Source organism: Sminthopsis crassicaudata, chromosome 2 (genome assembly GCF_048593235.1).
Source record: "Sminthopsis crassicaudata isolate SCR6 chromosome 2, ASM4859323v1, whole genome shotgun sequence".
In the NCBI taxonomy this organism is placed as follows: Eukaryota; Metazoa; Chordata; class Mammalia; order Dasyuromorphia; family Dasyuridae; genus Sminthopsis; species Sminthopsis crassicaudata.
In genome coordinates this window covers 674,360,759-674,376,180 of record NC_133618.1, presented here as the reverse complement: position 1 = coordinate 674,376,180, position 15,422 = coordinate 674,360,759, and the positions used below count along the sequence as shown (strand labels likewise).

The 15,422-nt window shown below is 59.0% G+C and overlaps 1 protein-coding gene across 1 annotated transcript; it reads left to right on the top strand.

Moving 5' to 3' along the window:
* The first annotated feature begins 961 nt into the window (after positions 1-961).
* On the top strand, positions 962-14,795 carry CTBP2 (C-terminal binding protein 2). Its single transcript, XM_074297127.1, is given in 12 exon segments — positions 962-1,162; positions 1,164-1,310; positions 1,312-2,013; positions 2,015-2,588; positions 7,448-7,602; positions 8,430-8,574; positions 8,661-8,867; positions 9,438-9,652; positions 9,778-9,908; positions 10,359-10,486; positions 10,847-10,964; positions 13,354-14,795. Coding segments are annotated over 12 exon segments (2,889 nt in total). The 5' UTR covers positions 962-976; the 3' UTR covers positions 13,535-14,795.
* Positions 14,796-15,422: the final 627 nt, after the last annotated feature.

Below are 15,422 nucleotides of genomic sequence, written 5' to 3'. Positions count from 1 at the left end.
ATTATTCCTCCGAGTCCTGACTCCGGGGAGCGGCGCGTGGGCTCCCGGCCCTGACCTGCCCGCCGGCAGGACTCCTTTATCTGGAGGAGCCAGGAGCTCCCTGCAGCCGCAGGATCCTCAAGGCGGGAAGCGGGGGGCAGGAAAGGGGGCCGGCCTTCCTGCCTCTGCTGTGCCCTTTCCCAGGGGCCTCCGAAAAGGCTGGTCCTTCCATCATTTTCCTCCCTGGAAACTGTTTCTTAGGACAAGGAGGAAAAGACATTCGGGCTGGGTTTTGGTCCGTGTGTTTTTAACTGGGGGGGGGGGGGGGGGGGTTCCGGGGTCAGTGAGCTCCTCCGCCCCTCCTTTGGCTTGGGGGTGCCCCGGGTCCACCGGGCTTCCCGTTCCGCCCGTCCTGCTGCTCACATCTCATTAGCGTTGGTCCTGGCCGGTGGATTAACTTCTCAGGGGGATTAGGGGGGGCCTGGCTTAGAAGCCGGCCTTTTTATCTCCCCTCTGCTTGAAAGTGGGACAGACCGGCCTGAAAGCCCGGCGAGCCCCCGAGGGGGGAGGGGCCGCTCGCAGCGCTCCGAGGTCTGCCTGGGTGGGAGCCGCGTCCCCGGGCGGCCTCATTCCGTGCCCTGTCACATGGCACAAAGCTTTGGAGGCTTTCTTTAGCTCTTAATCCCCAGGCGCTGGTGCCCGCAGCCCTGGGAGCCATCGGCCGTCCGGGCTGCGGGAAGGGATAAGGGGCCGGATTACGTGGGCCCGCCGCCCCCGGGGCCGCGCGAGACAGAGGAGACCTTTCATCGCCGCTGACGAGCGGAGCAGGAGCCCGGTTTGCTCTGCTCGAGTTTCAGAGAATTAATAATTCAGGAAAGACTCTGAAACGCAAAACCGCCGGCGGGCCGCGGCTGCCGTCGCCCAGGGGTCCGCGGCCCGCCCGCCGAGGGATGTGACCCAAGGCGTCCGGCCCCGCCCGCAGACGCGGCTTTCTCCAATGCCGGTGCCCCACAAGCCCGTCGGCCTCGGTCGCTCCCAGAGCTGGGATGCTGCCGGCTGGTACGACGGCGCCCCGGACTACGCCAGACCGTCGCCCAGCAGAAGGAGCTCTCTGAGCGCCGGCGGCGAGCCGGGGTGGTACGAGGGGCCCGAGATCGTGATGCAGGGGGGGGCCCGAGAGACCGGACCCCTTCCTGTACCAGGAAGTGGCCTTCGGGGCCGGCCCCCTGAGGAAGAGCTCGGCCCCCGAGTTCGTCTACTACGACAGCAGGCAGGTCGCGCTGTCTGGGCGGAATTCCCAGGAGTTCTACGGCGACCCCCCCCTCGGCGGTGGGCAGAGCCCCCAGAGAGCCTCCCTACTTCAGGGACCAAATGGTCGGCAGGCCGGGGCCGAATTACGGGATGCCCGCGAGCCGCCTGGCGTGGGACCAGACTCGCTCCGAAGGCCCTCGCCTTTACCGAGAGCCCGAGGGGAAGATGATCCCCGAGGGCCCCAGGGCGCGCAGCCGGGAGCCGGGCCCCGGCAGGTTCGGGCCCGAGCCTCCCCCTCTGAAGTACGGGGCAGAGGCGCCCCTTTATCCCAGCCGGCACCTCCTGAATGACGTGGGCGCCAGGCCCCCGGAGCTCCCGCCCGTCGCCAGGCAGACCGCGCCGACGTGCCTGGTGGTGGACCCCGCGGTGGCCGAGGCGGGCCCCGTGAGCCGGGGCTACGGCGAAGCCCTCGGGGCCAAGGGGACGTATGAGCCCTACGAGCCCCTCGCGGCCCCCTCCCAGGCCCCGACCTCGGACGGCAAGAGGGCCGTGGACCCCGACTTCGTGGCCCTGCTGCGGATGGAGGGCGTGTCGGAGGGCACCGTGGGGGCCTTGCTGCAGCAGGGCTTCGACTGCCCCGGCGTGCTGGCCGTGATGGAGGAGAACGACATCAGGGCCGTGGCCCCCAACCTGGGCCAGGCGCGCCTCCTCTCCCGGCTGGCCGGTCACTGCCGGGCCGAGCTGCAGCTGCACCGGCAGGACCGCAAGGACCCCCCCCGCACGCCCCAGGCTCCGCTCCAACAGCTTCAGCCACCGGGGCGACCTTCTGGCCAACGACTACGCGGGCGGCGGCTCCGCCAGGCCCCCGTCCGCCTTCCCGCCGCGGGCGGCCTCGCCCCGAGCCGAGGCGAGCCGCAGACCCTCCAGCGCGCCGTCCCAGCACCTCCTGGAGACCGCCACCTACTCGGCCGCCGGCATGGCCCAGCCGAACCCCGGGTATCACTCCCCCGTGCCGTGCCCGCTGAACGCCCGCCTGGGGCCCTCCTATTCCCCCCAGGCCGGCATAGCCATGACCGCCCCGGCCCAGAACAGCCTCCACCCCGGCCCCAAGACCGCCTACTCTACCGCTTACACAGTGCCCATGGAGCTGATGAAACGGGACCGCACCGCCGCCCCCGCGCCCCTGCCCAGCCCCCACGGCAGCCCCCAGCTCCTGAGGAAGCCGGGCACCCCGGCGGACGCCGCCTTGCCGCCCGCGGGCAGCCAGAGCCTCCACACGCCCCACTCTCCGTATCAGAAGGTGGCCCGGCGCACCGGGGCCCCCATCATCGTCTCCACCATGATCTCGTCTGAGCAAAGTAATTGCCTGGGTCTGGGTGCTCGGGCGGGCCGGGCCTCCCGTGCCGAACGAGGGGTCGCCGGTCAGGTCCCGGGGATGGATGTGGGGTCGGACGGGTGGGGGAAGGGCACAGGATGGGGGCCCCCCAGGTAACTTGTCCAGAGCCGTGGTCCTGCTCGCTGGGAGCCGGGCTTTCAAAGGCCGCCCCCCCCAAGCCTTTCCCGCCGAGTGACCCAGTTCCGACGGAGCGACTCTCGTTGCAGGGCCCTTTGGCACTCGTCGCCGCCGCCGCCTCGCCCAAGGTCTGAGCTGTAGGAGAAATGCTTTTTTCCCGGCCCGGGGAGGGGGCCCGGAGCCACTAATGAGGTGGGCTTGTCCTTAAATCAGCCGTTATCCCTTTTCATGCCCAGCGGCGAAATGAAGGGAAATGGGGGGTCAGGTTTAACGTCTGGTCAGGCAGAGTCACTGGCCATTTTTGGTCACAAACTGTCCCCTGGGGACGCTGACCACCGTCCCTTTGCGGTCTGGAAGGACATTTTGTCCTCGCCCCAGAGCCCCCCGACCCCTGGACATGACCCCCGACCCCCCGGGCTCCAGAAGGAACCACTGGCTGCCAGAAATCACAAAAGGAAGCAGAGGCTGAGCTCACCCTCCCCGAGCATCCCGGCCTCCCCGAGCATCCCTTCCTCCCCGAGCATCCCTCCCTCCCCGAGCATCCCGGCCTCCCCGAGCATCCCTCCCTCCCCGAGCATCCAGTCCTCCCCGAGCATCCCTCCCTCCCCGAGCATCCCGTCCTCCCCGAGCATCCCTCCCTCCCCGAGCATCCCTCCCTCCCCGAGCATCCAGTCCTCCCCGAGCATCCCTCCCTCCCCGAGCATCCCTCCCTCCCCGAGCATCCCGGCCTCCCCGAGCATCCCGCCCTCCCCGAGCATCCCTCCCTCCCCGAGCATCCCGGCCTCCCCGAGCATCCCGGCCTCCCCGAGCATCCCTCCCTCCCCGAGCATCCCTCCCTCCCCGAGCATCCAGTCCTCCCCGAGCATCCCTCCCTCCCCGAGCATCCCGGCCTCCCCGAGCATCCCTCCCTCCCCGAGCATCCCTCCCTCCCCGAGCATCCCTCCCTCCCCGAGCATCCAGTCCTCCCCGAGCATCCCTCCCTCCCCGAGCATCCCTCCCTCCCCGAGCATCCCGGCCTCCCCGAGCATCCCTCCCTCCCCGAGCATCCAGTCCTCCCCGAGCATCCCTCCCTCCCCGAGCATCCCGGCCTCCCCGAGCATCCCGGCCTCCCCGAGCATCCCTCCCTCCCCGAGCATCCAGTCCTCCCCGAGCATCCCTCCCTCCCTCCCTGAGCATCCAGTCCTCCCTGAGCATCCCTCCCTCCCTGAGCATCCAGTCCTCCCTGAGCATCCCTCCCTCCCTGAGCATCCCGGCCTCCCTGAGCATCCCTCCCTCCCTGAGCATCCCTCCCTCCCTGAGCATCCAGTCCTCCCCGAGCATCCAGTCCTCCCCGAGCATCCCTCCCTCCCTGAGCATCCCGTCCTCCCCGAGCATCCTGGCCTCCCCGAGCATCCCTCCCTCCCCGAGCATCCCTCCCTCCCCGAGCATCCCGGCCTCCCCGAGCATCCCTCCCTCCCCGAGCATCCAGTCCTCCCCGAGCATCCCTCCCTCCCCGAGCATCCCGGCCTCCCCGAGCATCCCGGCCTCCCCGAGCATCCCTCCCTCCCCGAGCATCCAGTCCTCCCCGAGCATCCCTCCCTCCCTCCCTGAGCATCCAGTCCTCCCTGAGCATCCCTCCCTCCCTGAGCATCCAGTTCTCCCTGAGCATCCCTCCCTCCCTGAGCATCCCGGCCTCCCTGAGCATCCCTCCCTCCCCAAGCATCCCGTCCTCCCCGAGCATCCCGTCCTCCCCGAGCATCCCGGCCTCCCTGAGCATCCCTCCCTCCCCAGACTGAGCCTCCTTTCACCACAAAACTCGGCCCTCTTAGAGGTTGTTGGGAAATTCCAGAGGTTTAAATGTGAATCCGCCCCCTCCCCCAAGGAGGGGGGCCGCTTCCTCTGCTCTGAAGGTGAATCGGTGAATTCTGTCCCCCCTGGAAGGAGAGGGGGCCGTGGGGGGCGCGGGTTACCTTGTGATCATACTTAAAAAGCCAAAAGAGGCCGGGTTAGGTTTTGTTGGGGGGGGACGGTCGCCTTTTGTCCTAGAACTGACCCTGGGCTCCTCTCTCCGGGGGCTCGATGCCCGTTCTGCCGTGGGGGAGCAGAGTCTCGGGGGTCCTTGGCCCCCCCGGCTCATCTGCATGAGCCCCGCATTTGTTGCTGCAGCGATCTCATCTGATAATGGGCAGCTTGCAAAGCGGATCTGAAAACACATTCCTTAATTATGCGTTGCTAGGCGACGGGAAGGTTTGGTCATAATCACAGAAAGATTATCTCCTCCTTGAAGTCATTGAAAGGTTTAGCCAAAGTCGGACCTGCAAAATTGCCTTAATTTTTTTTAATTTGACGCCCCCCCCCCCCCCAGCACCGGCCGCCGCGTCGCTTTTCCCGCTTGATTGCGGGGCGCCGGGCGGTCCGGGCCCGAGATGACAGCCCCGGGGACGGGGACTGCGGCCTTTGTCCCCCGGCCTCCTGTCGGTTTCAAGGAATTTCGTACAGTTAGAAAAGGAAGCTCAGCAGAGAACAAGTCCATCTCTCTGTCCAGCAGACCGACTGCCCGCCGGCCAATGCCGGCCCCCCTCGGCCACGCCCCGGCTCCCCCTCCCCGGCTCCGTCCCTAGTTTGTAGAGGCCGGGCCCATCTTTGTGCCCCCCGGTAGCCGAGGGGAGGTCCCGGCCAGCTGCGGGACACCTCCAGGCGGGCAAACCCGCCAACAGCCCCAGGGACGTGGCTCCCGCGGACCCGCCGGCTCTGTCCGGTCTGAGGGCAGGACAAACACCGCAGCAGGTCGGGGAGGGGCCCTAAAGATCGGGCCAGGAAACAGCGGGCGGCCTGGCGGGGGCCACGGGCCAGGGCTCGGCGCCTGTTTGAATTTTTTTTAAACATCTCTGTTCTTTCTTCCCCTTAAATAAAAACATGGGACCTCATGCTTCCCCAGCACAGGGCCCGGGCAGGCCTGAGTGATTCGGGGGGGGGGGGGGCTGCCGTCCTGCAGGGGGCTCCAAGTGGGGGCCTCGAGCCCATCCCTGGCCCTGGGGTGAGCAAATGGGGCAAATGCCCATTAATATATATTTTTTTTCTTTTACTATTTGTGTTTGATTTATTGACTATTTTTCTCCAGTTAAACACTGAAAGGTGCTTTCTTTCCCTTTATTTTTAACATTTTTGAGTTCTAGGTTCTCTCCCTCATCCCTGCCCCCAATTAAGAAACCAGTGAAGTTATGGAAAACATTTCCAAGGTGTGAAAGAAAACTGAGACCCCCCCCCCAAGAAAAGCAATCCTCAAGGGAAATTGAGTTAAAAGAGACAGATGGACAGAGACAAAGGGGAGAGAGAGACAGGGACAGAGACAGACAGAATACTTTGGTCCGTGAATCGGCTCCTTCTCTGGGTACACCGGGGACGATCGCACTGCCGACCACGGCACAGTCCCTCCCGGCGGCCGTCCCAGGACGTGGCCGTCCCCTTGTGGACGCTCCTTTTCACTGGGAGTTTGTGGGAGATTTTCCAGGCTGCTGCTGTTTTCCCGAGAGCATCCTGCTCGTTATTTCCCAGACGGCATCCCGTCTATAGAACCGTTCCCCACTGCTGGCAATACTTTCTGTGCACACAGATCATTCTCTTTTGGTATTTGTGCCCAGGAGTGGCGCTGTTAGGTCTGTGCCCACTGGGCACAGATTTTCACCATTAATCCCTTGGATAATGGCTTGCCCATTTAAAACTGTGGGGTCAGAGGGCACCTTTGGACAGTGGGATCCCTTTTCATTTTAAGCGCTTTGTTGCAGCTGCAAGCGCTGGTGTAGACAGGCCAGGCTGACCCTCTGCGTCTTCGGGAGGAGAGGGGGCTGTGGATTTCCAAGACTCCCCCAGACCGTCCCCTCAGAACCACCTTTGCCCCCCGATGGTCTGCTTTAGACTTCTGGGGGCTCTGACCACCTCCCCACTGTCCGAGCTGGAGTCCTGGGCACCTCCTTGGGGCGCCGCGGTCTAGCTGCCAATTACTGCTCAGGTTTTGGAGGGCACCCGCAGACCCCCCGAGGTGACTGCCTTAGTTTGATTCGATGATCACATTCTCCCTAGCAGACTGTGGGGCTCAGCCCGCCCCCCCCCCCCCGAGGGCCCAGGCACCTTCTGCCCCTCCGGGCCCGGCCAGTCTTGGCGAGGGCTCCCCCATGAGCCTCACGCCCAGGTCAGGAGGCTCGCCCCGGCGGCTCGGGGAATGCCCGGGAGTCAGAGCCCACCTCGCTGGAAGGAGATGTGATTGACACCAGCAGCTAACAGGCCGGTGGGGGAGGGAGCCCCCAGATGGCCTCCCAGGCCCCGGAGCCACAGCAGATGGTGGCAGCTCATCCTGCTCTCCGAGCACTCCCCCTCCCCCACGTCTGGGCTGGAACGGCTCCAGGGGGTCCTGGGACCTCAGAGACTTTGAGCTGTCCCTTCCCATCACTGGGCGTGGCGGCCCTTGGGTCAGAGTCAGAGCCCGCGCTCAGCCCACAGACCAGGGGCTGCAGGAGAGCGGGCCTGGAGATCCAGGCAGGTGGAGGGGAGGGGCACAAGCGGGCGCCCGGCCCCGCTGCCCACACACTGGCTCCCTCCGGCCCTGGGTTCTGGGCTGTCCAGCCCCACGGGCCGGGGGGGGCATCCGGTCAGCCTTCGTCCTCCAGGGCTCGCCCCTCCCCAAGCCGCAGCCCGCCGACAGGTCCCTCCCTCTTGTGCCCCCCACAGGCATCCGCCCCCAAATCATGAACGGCCCCCTGCACCCCCGGCCCCTGGTGGCGCTGCTCGACGGGCGGGACTGCACCGTGGAGATGCCCATCCTGAAGGACCTGGCCACCGTGGCCTTCTGTGACGCACAGTCCACTCAGGAGATCCACGAGAAGGTGAGTGGCTTCCTTCCGGGCGCCCCACCCCTCCCCCCCTCCACACTGCCGCTCTGACCCCGCCTCAGTTTGCTGACCTGTGAGTGAGGTAGGGGTGGCCCAGCCCGGAGGGGGAGGGGCAGCCAGGACCCCACCCCTTTCCAGATGAGCCAGCTGAGGGTCCAAGGCTCCCTGGGTCAGAGGTCAGGCAGGCTCGCTCGGATTTGTCTGGACGGAAGGTCGCAGTGAGGGCACAGAGGGCAGCTCTGAGCCCCACCCCCGCCCTCTGCAGAGCGGGGTGCCCGCTGGGGAGCCCCCCGCACCGCTGCAGCCTCGAGGGTCAGAGCCTTTTGGCCCCGACCAGAATTATCGCTGTCCGTGCCCGGCTCTTCTTGGCAGACCCTGCTCGGGCTCGTTTTACAGATGAGGAAACTGAGGCAGGCAGAAGGAAGGAACCTGTCACAGGAGGAGGAGAGTCTGGCTCGGTCTGGGTGTCCCCAGAGCGCAGCCTACTGCCTTGTATACAGTGGGGGCACAATTAGTGCTCTTCCACAGCTCAGCCCGCCCTGCTGCACAGAGCACTCGGCTGGCAGGAAGGGCCTCCCCTGAGGGAGGAGTCCCCGGAGGCTCTTCAGGGCCAGGCCGGGCGGGGAGTGCTCCCAGTGACTGACGCACATTGATGGCTCGGCCTTAGCCGCGTCCACACCCCCGGGACACGTCTGCCGGCCCGAGTCTCCGGCCCCACGCCAGCCCCTTTGACATATGGGGAAACTGAGGCCGTGCCCAGGGGCCCGGGACTCGGATCCCCCCGGCTCAGACCGGCCCCTGACCCCGGTTCTCCTTGCCAGGTGCTGAACGAAGCCGTGGGAGCCATGATGTACCACACCATCACCCTCACGCGCGAGGACCTGGAGAAGTTCAAGGCGCTGCGCGTCATCGTGCGCATCGGCAGCGGCTACGACAACGTGGACATCAAGGCGGCCGGGGAGCTCGGTGCGCCGGCGGGGGGAGGGGGGGGGGGGTGAGAGGATGGCCCTCCCAGGGCCGCCCCGGTCTTACCTCTGCCTCCCCCTCCCCAGGAATCGCCGTCTGTAACATCCCCTCGGCGGCCGTGGAGGAGACGGCCGACTCCACCATCTGCCACATCCTCAACCTCTACCGGCGGAACACGTGGCTGTACCAGGCGCTGCGGGAGGGCACGCGGGTGCAGAGCGTGGAGCAGATCCGCGAAGTGGCCTCGGGGGCGGCGCGCATCCGCGGAGAGACGCTGGGCCTCATCGGCTTCGGTACGCGCGGGCCGGGACGCCCCTCCCACCCTCCACTTCACAAATGGGGGACTGAGGCCCAGGGAGAGACGGGGGCCCGCGGGGCCGCTTTGTCAGACCTCAGTTTCTCCATCTGCGAAGTGGAGGCATTGGACCCGAGTCGTCCTCCCAGCTCGGCCCGACCATTTGATGCACACTTTGAACTACTGGGCGGAGGGCGAGCGGAGATGACCCCGCAGCTGATGGCCATTGGGCGGCCATCGAGGGCACCTTCCTCTTCACAAAGGAGGCTGGTTCAGAGCGCGGCCCTGGGCAGCCGAGGCTGGGAGAGGTCTGCCGGCCCACCCCGGGCTTGTCCAGGCTCGGGCCTGGCCCTGCGGGGTTTGATCTGTGTCTGCTTGGCCACCCTGGACTCTGTGGGAGGCCCCTTCAGGGCAGGGACCCGGCCCCGGTGTGTGTGGGCCCCGGGGAGGGGGGGGGGGGCGGTACGACAGGTGCCGCCAGAGCCCCTCAGCACCTGGTCCTGGGGGGCTGGCCTGTGGCCACCGGTCCGAGGGGGGAGAACGCTGCACGCCCTTTGTGTCTCCGCAGGTCGCACCGGGCAGGCTGTCGCCGTCCGCGCCAAGGCCTTTGGCTTCAGTGTCATATTCTACGACCCCTACTTGCAGGACGGCATCGAGCGCTCGCTGGGCGTGCAGCGGATCTACACCCTGCAGGACCTGCTCTACCAGAGCGACTGCGTGTCCCTGCACTGCAACCTCAACGAGCACAACCACCACCTCATCAATGACTTCACCATCAAGCAGGTGAGGGCCGGCTCGTCCCTCGGGCTCAGGTTCCCCCGCATGAGCCCTTTGGGCACGGCCCCTCTGGCCCCTGCGTGTCCCCTCCGGGCTCGGGCCCTTCACACTCCCCTCCTTCCCCCCTCCAGATGAGACAAGGCGCCTTCCTGGTGAACGCGGCCCGCGGGGGGCTGGTGGACGAGAAGGCCTTGGCCCAGGCCCTCAAAGAGGGAAGGATACGAGGGGCCGCGCTGGACGTGCACGAATCGGAACCTTTTAGGTAAGTCCCCCGGGGAGCGGAGGAGGGGCTCGGCAGCGCCTTCTGCCCCAGCCCTTGTTAGGGACCACACTGGGGCCTGCAGGAGCCCTGGGGGATCCATGTGTCTGTGGGCGGGGGTGTGAGAACTTGGGGCAGCCGGCGGGACCCAGGAAGGTTTCTTACAGCTCCTCTTGTTAAGGGAAAAAGGCAGGAAATGGAGCTTTACAGCGCAAACCCTGTCCCCTAGCTGTCCCCCCTCCTAAGGCTCATTTTGTAGCTCAGCAACGTGCGGCCACTAGATGGCCACTGTCACTTTAGAGTGCCCGGGGTCTTGTAGGCGGAAGGGCTCCGAGGAGGGCCTTTGTGGCACGCAGCCTTCAGGCCAGGTGACAGACTGCCCAGCTCACCCTTTCTGTGCCCCGGGGGCTGCGGCCGTTGACACGCCCCGCTCTCCCCTCCCCGTCTCCCCAGTTTTGCTCAGGGCCCACTGAAAGACGCACCAAACCTAATCTGCACACCGCACACGGCTTGGTACAGCGAGCAGGCGTCTCTGGAGATGAGGGAGGCGGCTGCCACCGAAATTCGCCGGGCAATCACAGGTATCCCCGGGCCCCACTTCCCTCTGACCCTTTTGATTCCCCCCAAGTTACCCTCGACAAGCAAGGCACGGGACCCTCAGACGGGGGGGGGGGGGGGGGGGTGCTGTTCCGGGGGTGGAGAGTGCACATCCCTCATCTCTCCCCACCCCCAAAAGAAATAACTCTCATTCCAACCGAGTGTGACCCAGCTCCGTAACTCCCCTCGTTTGCCTTGTTCCCCCGTCCCCCCCTCAGCACGGGAGGGAAGCCTGGAGCCGAGGGATTCCCAAGACCCGGGAGCTTTCCTGTCCATCTTCGGCGAGGGGCTCGGAGGGGACGCGGTTGGGCCTCCCTAACCGCCGCCCTCTCCTTGGATTGCAGGTCGCATCCCAGACAGCCTCAGAAACTGTGTGAATAAGGAGTTCTTTGTGACCTCGGCCCCCTGGTCTGTGATAGACCAACAGGCAATTCATCCGGAGCTCAACGGCGCCACCTACAGGTGAGAGGGGGAGCTCCCGGAGCCTCTCTGGAGGACTTCCAGGGTGTTCCGTTCCCTAGAGGAACCGCCTGTTGGAAGCCCCCGTCCTTGTGCTTCCGGGGCGCTCCCTCTTCATGTGATCCCCCTTTCTGATATCTGAAGATCACTTTCACCATCCCCCAGTCTTCTTCTGGCTGAATATGTGGCCCAAGGCCTTGAGCCCCCCGGCATTTTCTGTAGTCCAGAAGGTAAAAACTACGTTTCCTCTCCGAGTCAAGAACAGTGTTTTGGGGTATTATTCATTTTTAGTCTGCTTCCCTTAAAAGCAAGAGACGGTTTTTGACAATCCATCCTCCAGCCTGGAACAAGGTAGAGAAATTAAAATGGTAAAAAGGCCATAAAACGCATCCACTTAAGCCAATGACAAATACCAGGAGAGAGCCCTCCCCACTTCCGGACACCGAGCCCGTGGATGGGCGGTGGATTGTCGCATGCTGGCTGGCGGATCGAGGAGGCGACAACGTGGCACTGGTTGGGAGAACTTGGTGGGCTTTCCACGCTAGGATTTCCTATGTTAATGAAACCAAGGATTGGCCCTCAACCTCAAACATTTTAGGTGAAAATGAATTGTAATGGTGGATGAAATCATAATAACCAGTGATTGGTTTAGGCAATTTTTGGAGGTTATGCCCCCATTTCCTCGCATCCCACATGTAGATCTGCAAGGAGCCGTGCTCTCGATTCCCTTCTCCACCCTCTCAGTCACCTTGTGTGGAGGACATCTCAACTCCCCGACACTGAACTAAGGGAAGAAATAGCAAGGCCCCATGTGTTCCCCAGTTATAAATGCTGCTGCCAGAGGATCCCACTCCTTCCCCTGCCATTCCCTGGGAAGCGGCTCGGATCTGAACATTCCCCGATTCTCTTAACTGCGCGGCCTTCCAGGGCCATATAGTTAGTGTATCAGAGTGGGAAGGAAGCTTTGGGAAGATCTGCCATTTTACAAGTAAATACATCATCATTTGTTCAAATGAATAGAAAAGCAGATGTAATTTGCGAATTTGAAGTGGTTGGGCCCGTGGCCGCCTCTCAGGTCCCCTTCCATGAGACAGAATTTCTTAGTTCTCTTCAGATTCCCTTGACCTTCTGTGTCATGTGATCATTTCTGATTTATGTTAATAAAAGAACAAACTTTGTAAGATACCTCTCTCACATCACTCCTCACATGCTCTAAAGCTGACCCAGCCATTGCAGAATTTCTAAAAGGTTGTTTGTCCCACTTGTCAAGGACAGAACGTGGTATTCTTGGGGGGGAAACTCTAATTGTTACTTTGTGATTATAAAGAAAAGTGACTGCTTTCTGATTCCCACACCAGAGTCTGGCGTGATTTGATTAAAGCATTTTAAACATCTGTCCGTCCTTTGGTCTTTTAAATTCTTCTCTCTTCTCAAAGAGGGAGAGAGGAAATCAAAGCTGAATTACCTTATTCAGAACATTAAGGAGGTGTCTGTCAAGGGGCCGGAGGCTAACAGACTACTGCCCACGTTCTTCCCGCTATGTGGAGACGGTGAGACGTCTTCTGTATTTGGCAGCAAAGGGCTTCCACTTCCCTGGGTGACGCCTACTCATGGAAGCCAGTGTGATAGGATGGGGCAGGTGGTCTTTGGTTCCTGCAAATGTCAGCTTCTCTCCCCCTGCCTGATACACCGGGCCAGGAATTCTTGTGGGATCCTATGTTTCCAGCACACCTAAGGTCTAAACCCAGCCAAGTGCCCTTCTTTTTGTTACTTTTAATACATTTCTGTGTATATACACACAAACCTCCCACCTTTTCCCATATATGTACTGCTTTGAACTGCTTCAGTTTATTAAACAGTGATGAAGCAGTAAATTTCATCCCCCAAATTTCAAATTTAGACAAAGTTAAATTCTAAAAGTTAAATGAACACTGTACAAAAACAGTTATTGTATTTCCATAATGTGTGAACATTAAATTCCTCCATTTTGAATTTCAGATGTCATGTCACATCTGAAAAAAAAAATTTCATAAATAAAGGTAGCCTCCAAATGTGGAATTTTGGCAGTGAACTTGGGAGGGTTGCCTGGGTTACAGACTCTTATATGCATATATTTGCACAGGCTTTGAGGGTTGAGGACAGACCTCAAATCTGTTTTCAAGGCAAACCCCTTAAAAACAACCAAATTACAACAAAATTCTAAATTTAAACAATCCCTGCTTTGTGTAGGTTTTCTAAAGAAATGGAATGCTCACCATTTCCAAGTGACGGCCTTCAAGTACACTAAGCCCATTTCCCTGGGGTCTTTAGAATTCAGACAAAAATGCTGGTAATTGACTCCCACTTTGTTTTGTAACTTGCCTTAAAACATAAAATTTTTTTTCCCCCTTAGATACCCACCTGGCATCGTCAGTGTAACGCCCGGAGGAATCCCTGCAGCTATGGAAGGCATTATTCCAGGAGGTATTCCGGTTACTCATAATCTTCCAACGGTGGCACATCCTTCCCAAGCTCCCTCTCCTAACCAGCCCACAAAACATGGGGACAATAGAGAGCACCCCAATGAGCAATAGCAGATAATTTAACGAGAATAATCATTTACATAAACTTGGGACCAAGGAACAGTAAACAATAAACAGGAACTACAAGAAAAGGAATGGGATGCGGAATTCACCACGTGGATTCTGGACTGACGCATCGCTGACGCTGCAGTGTTAAATGAGGAGATCCAAAGGCAAGACGGGGAGAACCAGTCGGAAGTCACCGTGTCTGCGTGCGAGTGCTGGCAAGCTTGGATGTGATAACATTAACAACAAACTTCTGTTATTGTGTGTTAAGTTTTTTTCATCTGTGCACCAATCACAAGAATAAATAGGTCTTTTTCCTTTCTCAATCCACTGGGAGTAGCAGGTCCTGAACATCTGCTTTAGAATGTTGCATCAAACGATCCAACCATCAGAATATGAAATTGCAGAGGGGAAACCTAATCATGGGACTACAGCCTCTTCTGTCCACATGTGGCTGGTTACCTCTTTGCCTAGGAGGATAAACTATCACAAAGATGAGGAGAAAATTGTTTTCCTGTGTTAAGACACTACAAAGCATAAGATACCTGAAGATAGCCACGTTTCCTGTGTACAGTGAAACCTAGTTCTCCCTCATCTGAACTCTATACACACACACCCTGAGCGGTTGGCTTTAAGCTCAGTAAAACCCTCTTAATGATGCAAAAAAGAAAAAAAAAAAAAAAAAAAAAAAAGAAAGAAAAAGAAAAAAAGTATTAAATTTCACAAGCTGTTTGTACTCAAATATATTTTCTCAGTTTCAGATCCTCAGCTATTTTATTGAGTGGAAAGTCTTGAGCTGAAAGAGCTCAAGAAGAATAATGTTGCATTTCCTTATGTCTCAGGAAACACTTTTTATGGTAATTTGTCAGATTGTCTATGAACAAAACCCACTTTTTTAGACATTGATAAAAGTCTTCTTTTCTTCACGTGATATTTTATACAAGAACACTTCAAATGTGTTATTAGGTGTGACTGATTTTAACAAATCCTATTAGATTTGTATCAGCTAGTTACATGTTATATTCATAGTCTTTTGTGAATCATCGCCTTTTTGTTTGAAAAAGATGGCTTGTTTTGAGCCTTTGTATAGGTACATTCCTGTTTCTGTGACAAAAAGAAATCTTGAAAACTGTCCCAAACAGAAAACCAAGAATGGCTATCAGCAAGCAGTATGTTTTGTTTTAGTGTGTTACCCGTTCTTGTATTTGTTTATTGTAAAGGTGGACATTTAGCGTTCAGTGCAGTTTTCAATAAAAAGTGATCAAAACTTCTGTTAAGTTCTGAAATTTCAGGCCCTCCGGGCCATTTTAACTTTGAAAAAAGATGCCGATATTGCAGAACAAAAGGCCTTAGATCGTGGAGCATCCCAGTGAAGCTAGGCCATTACAATGACCGGTGCTCACCATGTTTTATCTTGGTGCCATCCGTCACTGTTGGAGTCAGCTGGCAGGACGGAGGAAAGACAGACTGACTAAAGGCTCAGTAAGACCTCGCAGAGTTTTCTATACAGACGACTAAAAACAGAATTAATTGGTTTGCTGTAAAACTTAGCTTGTTTAGAAATACTTAAATTGAACTTCAAGTACTGAAATTACCTTCTTTAACCTTCTGTGCTATTGACTTCAAGGTATTTTAGCATTAAATATTCATAAATTTCTGCTTTTGATTATAAAATCGGCCCCAAATTAACCTTTTGTAAAACATTAACACAAAAGAGGGCTTTTTTTTTTGGGGGGGGGAAGGGATTACTAGGTTTACAGATTAGAATTCAGAGACATGAAAAAAGTACTTTATCATCCACCATTTATTATTATTATCAAAATGATTTAAAATCTATTTGTGGCCTTTTTTTCTTCCAGGAAGACTGATTTCTATACTTTAGGGAAGCAATATG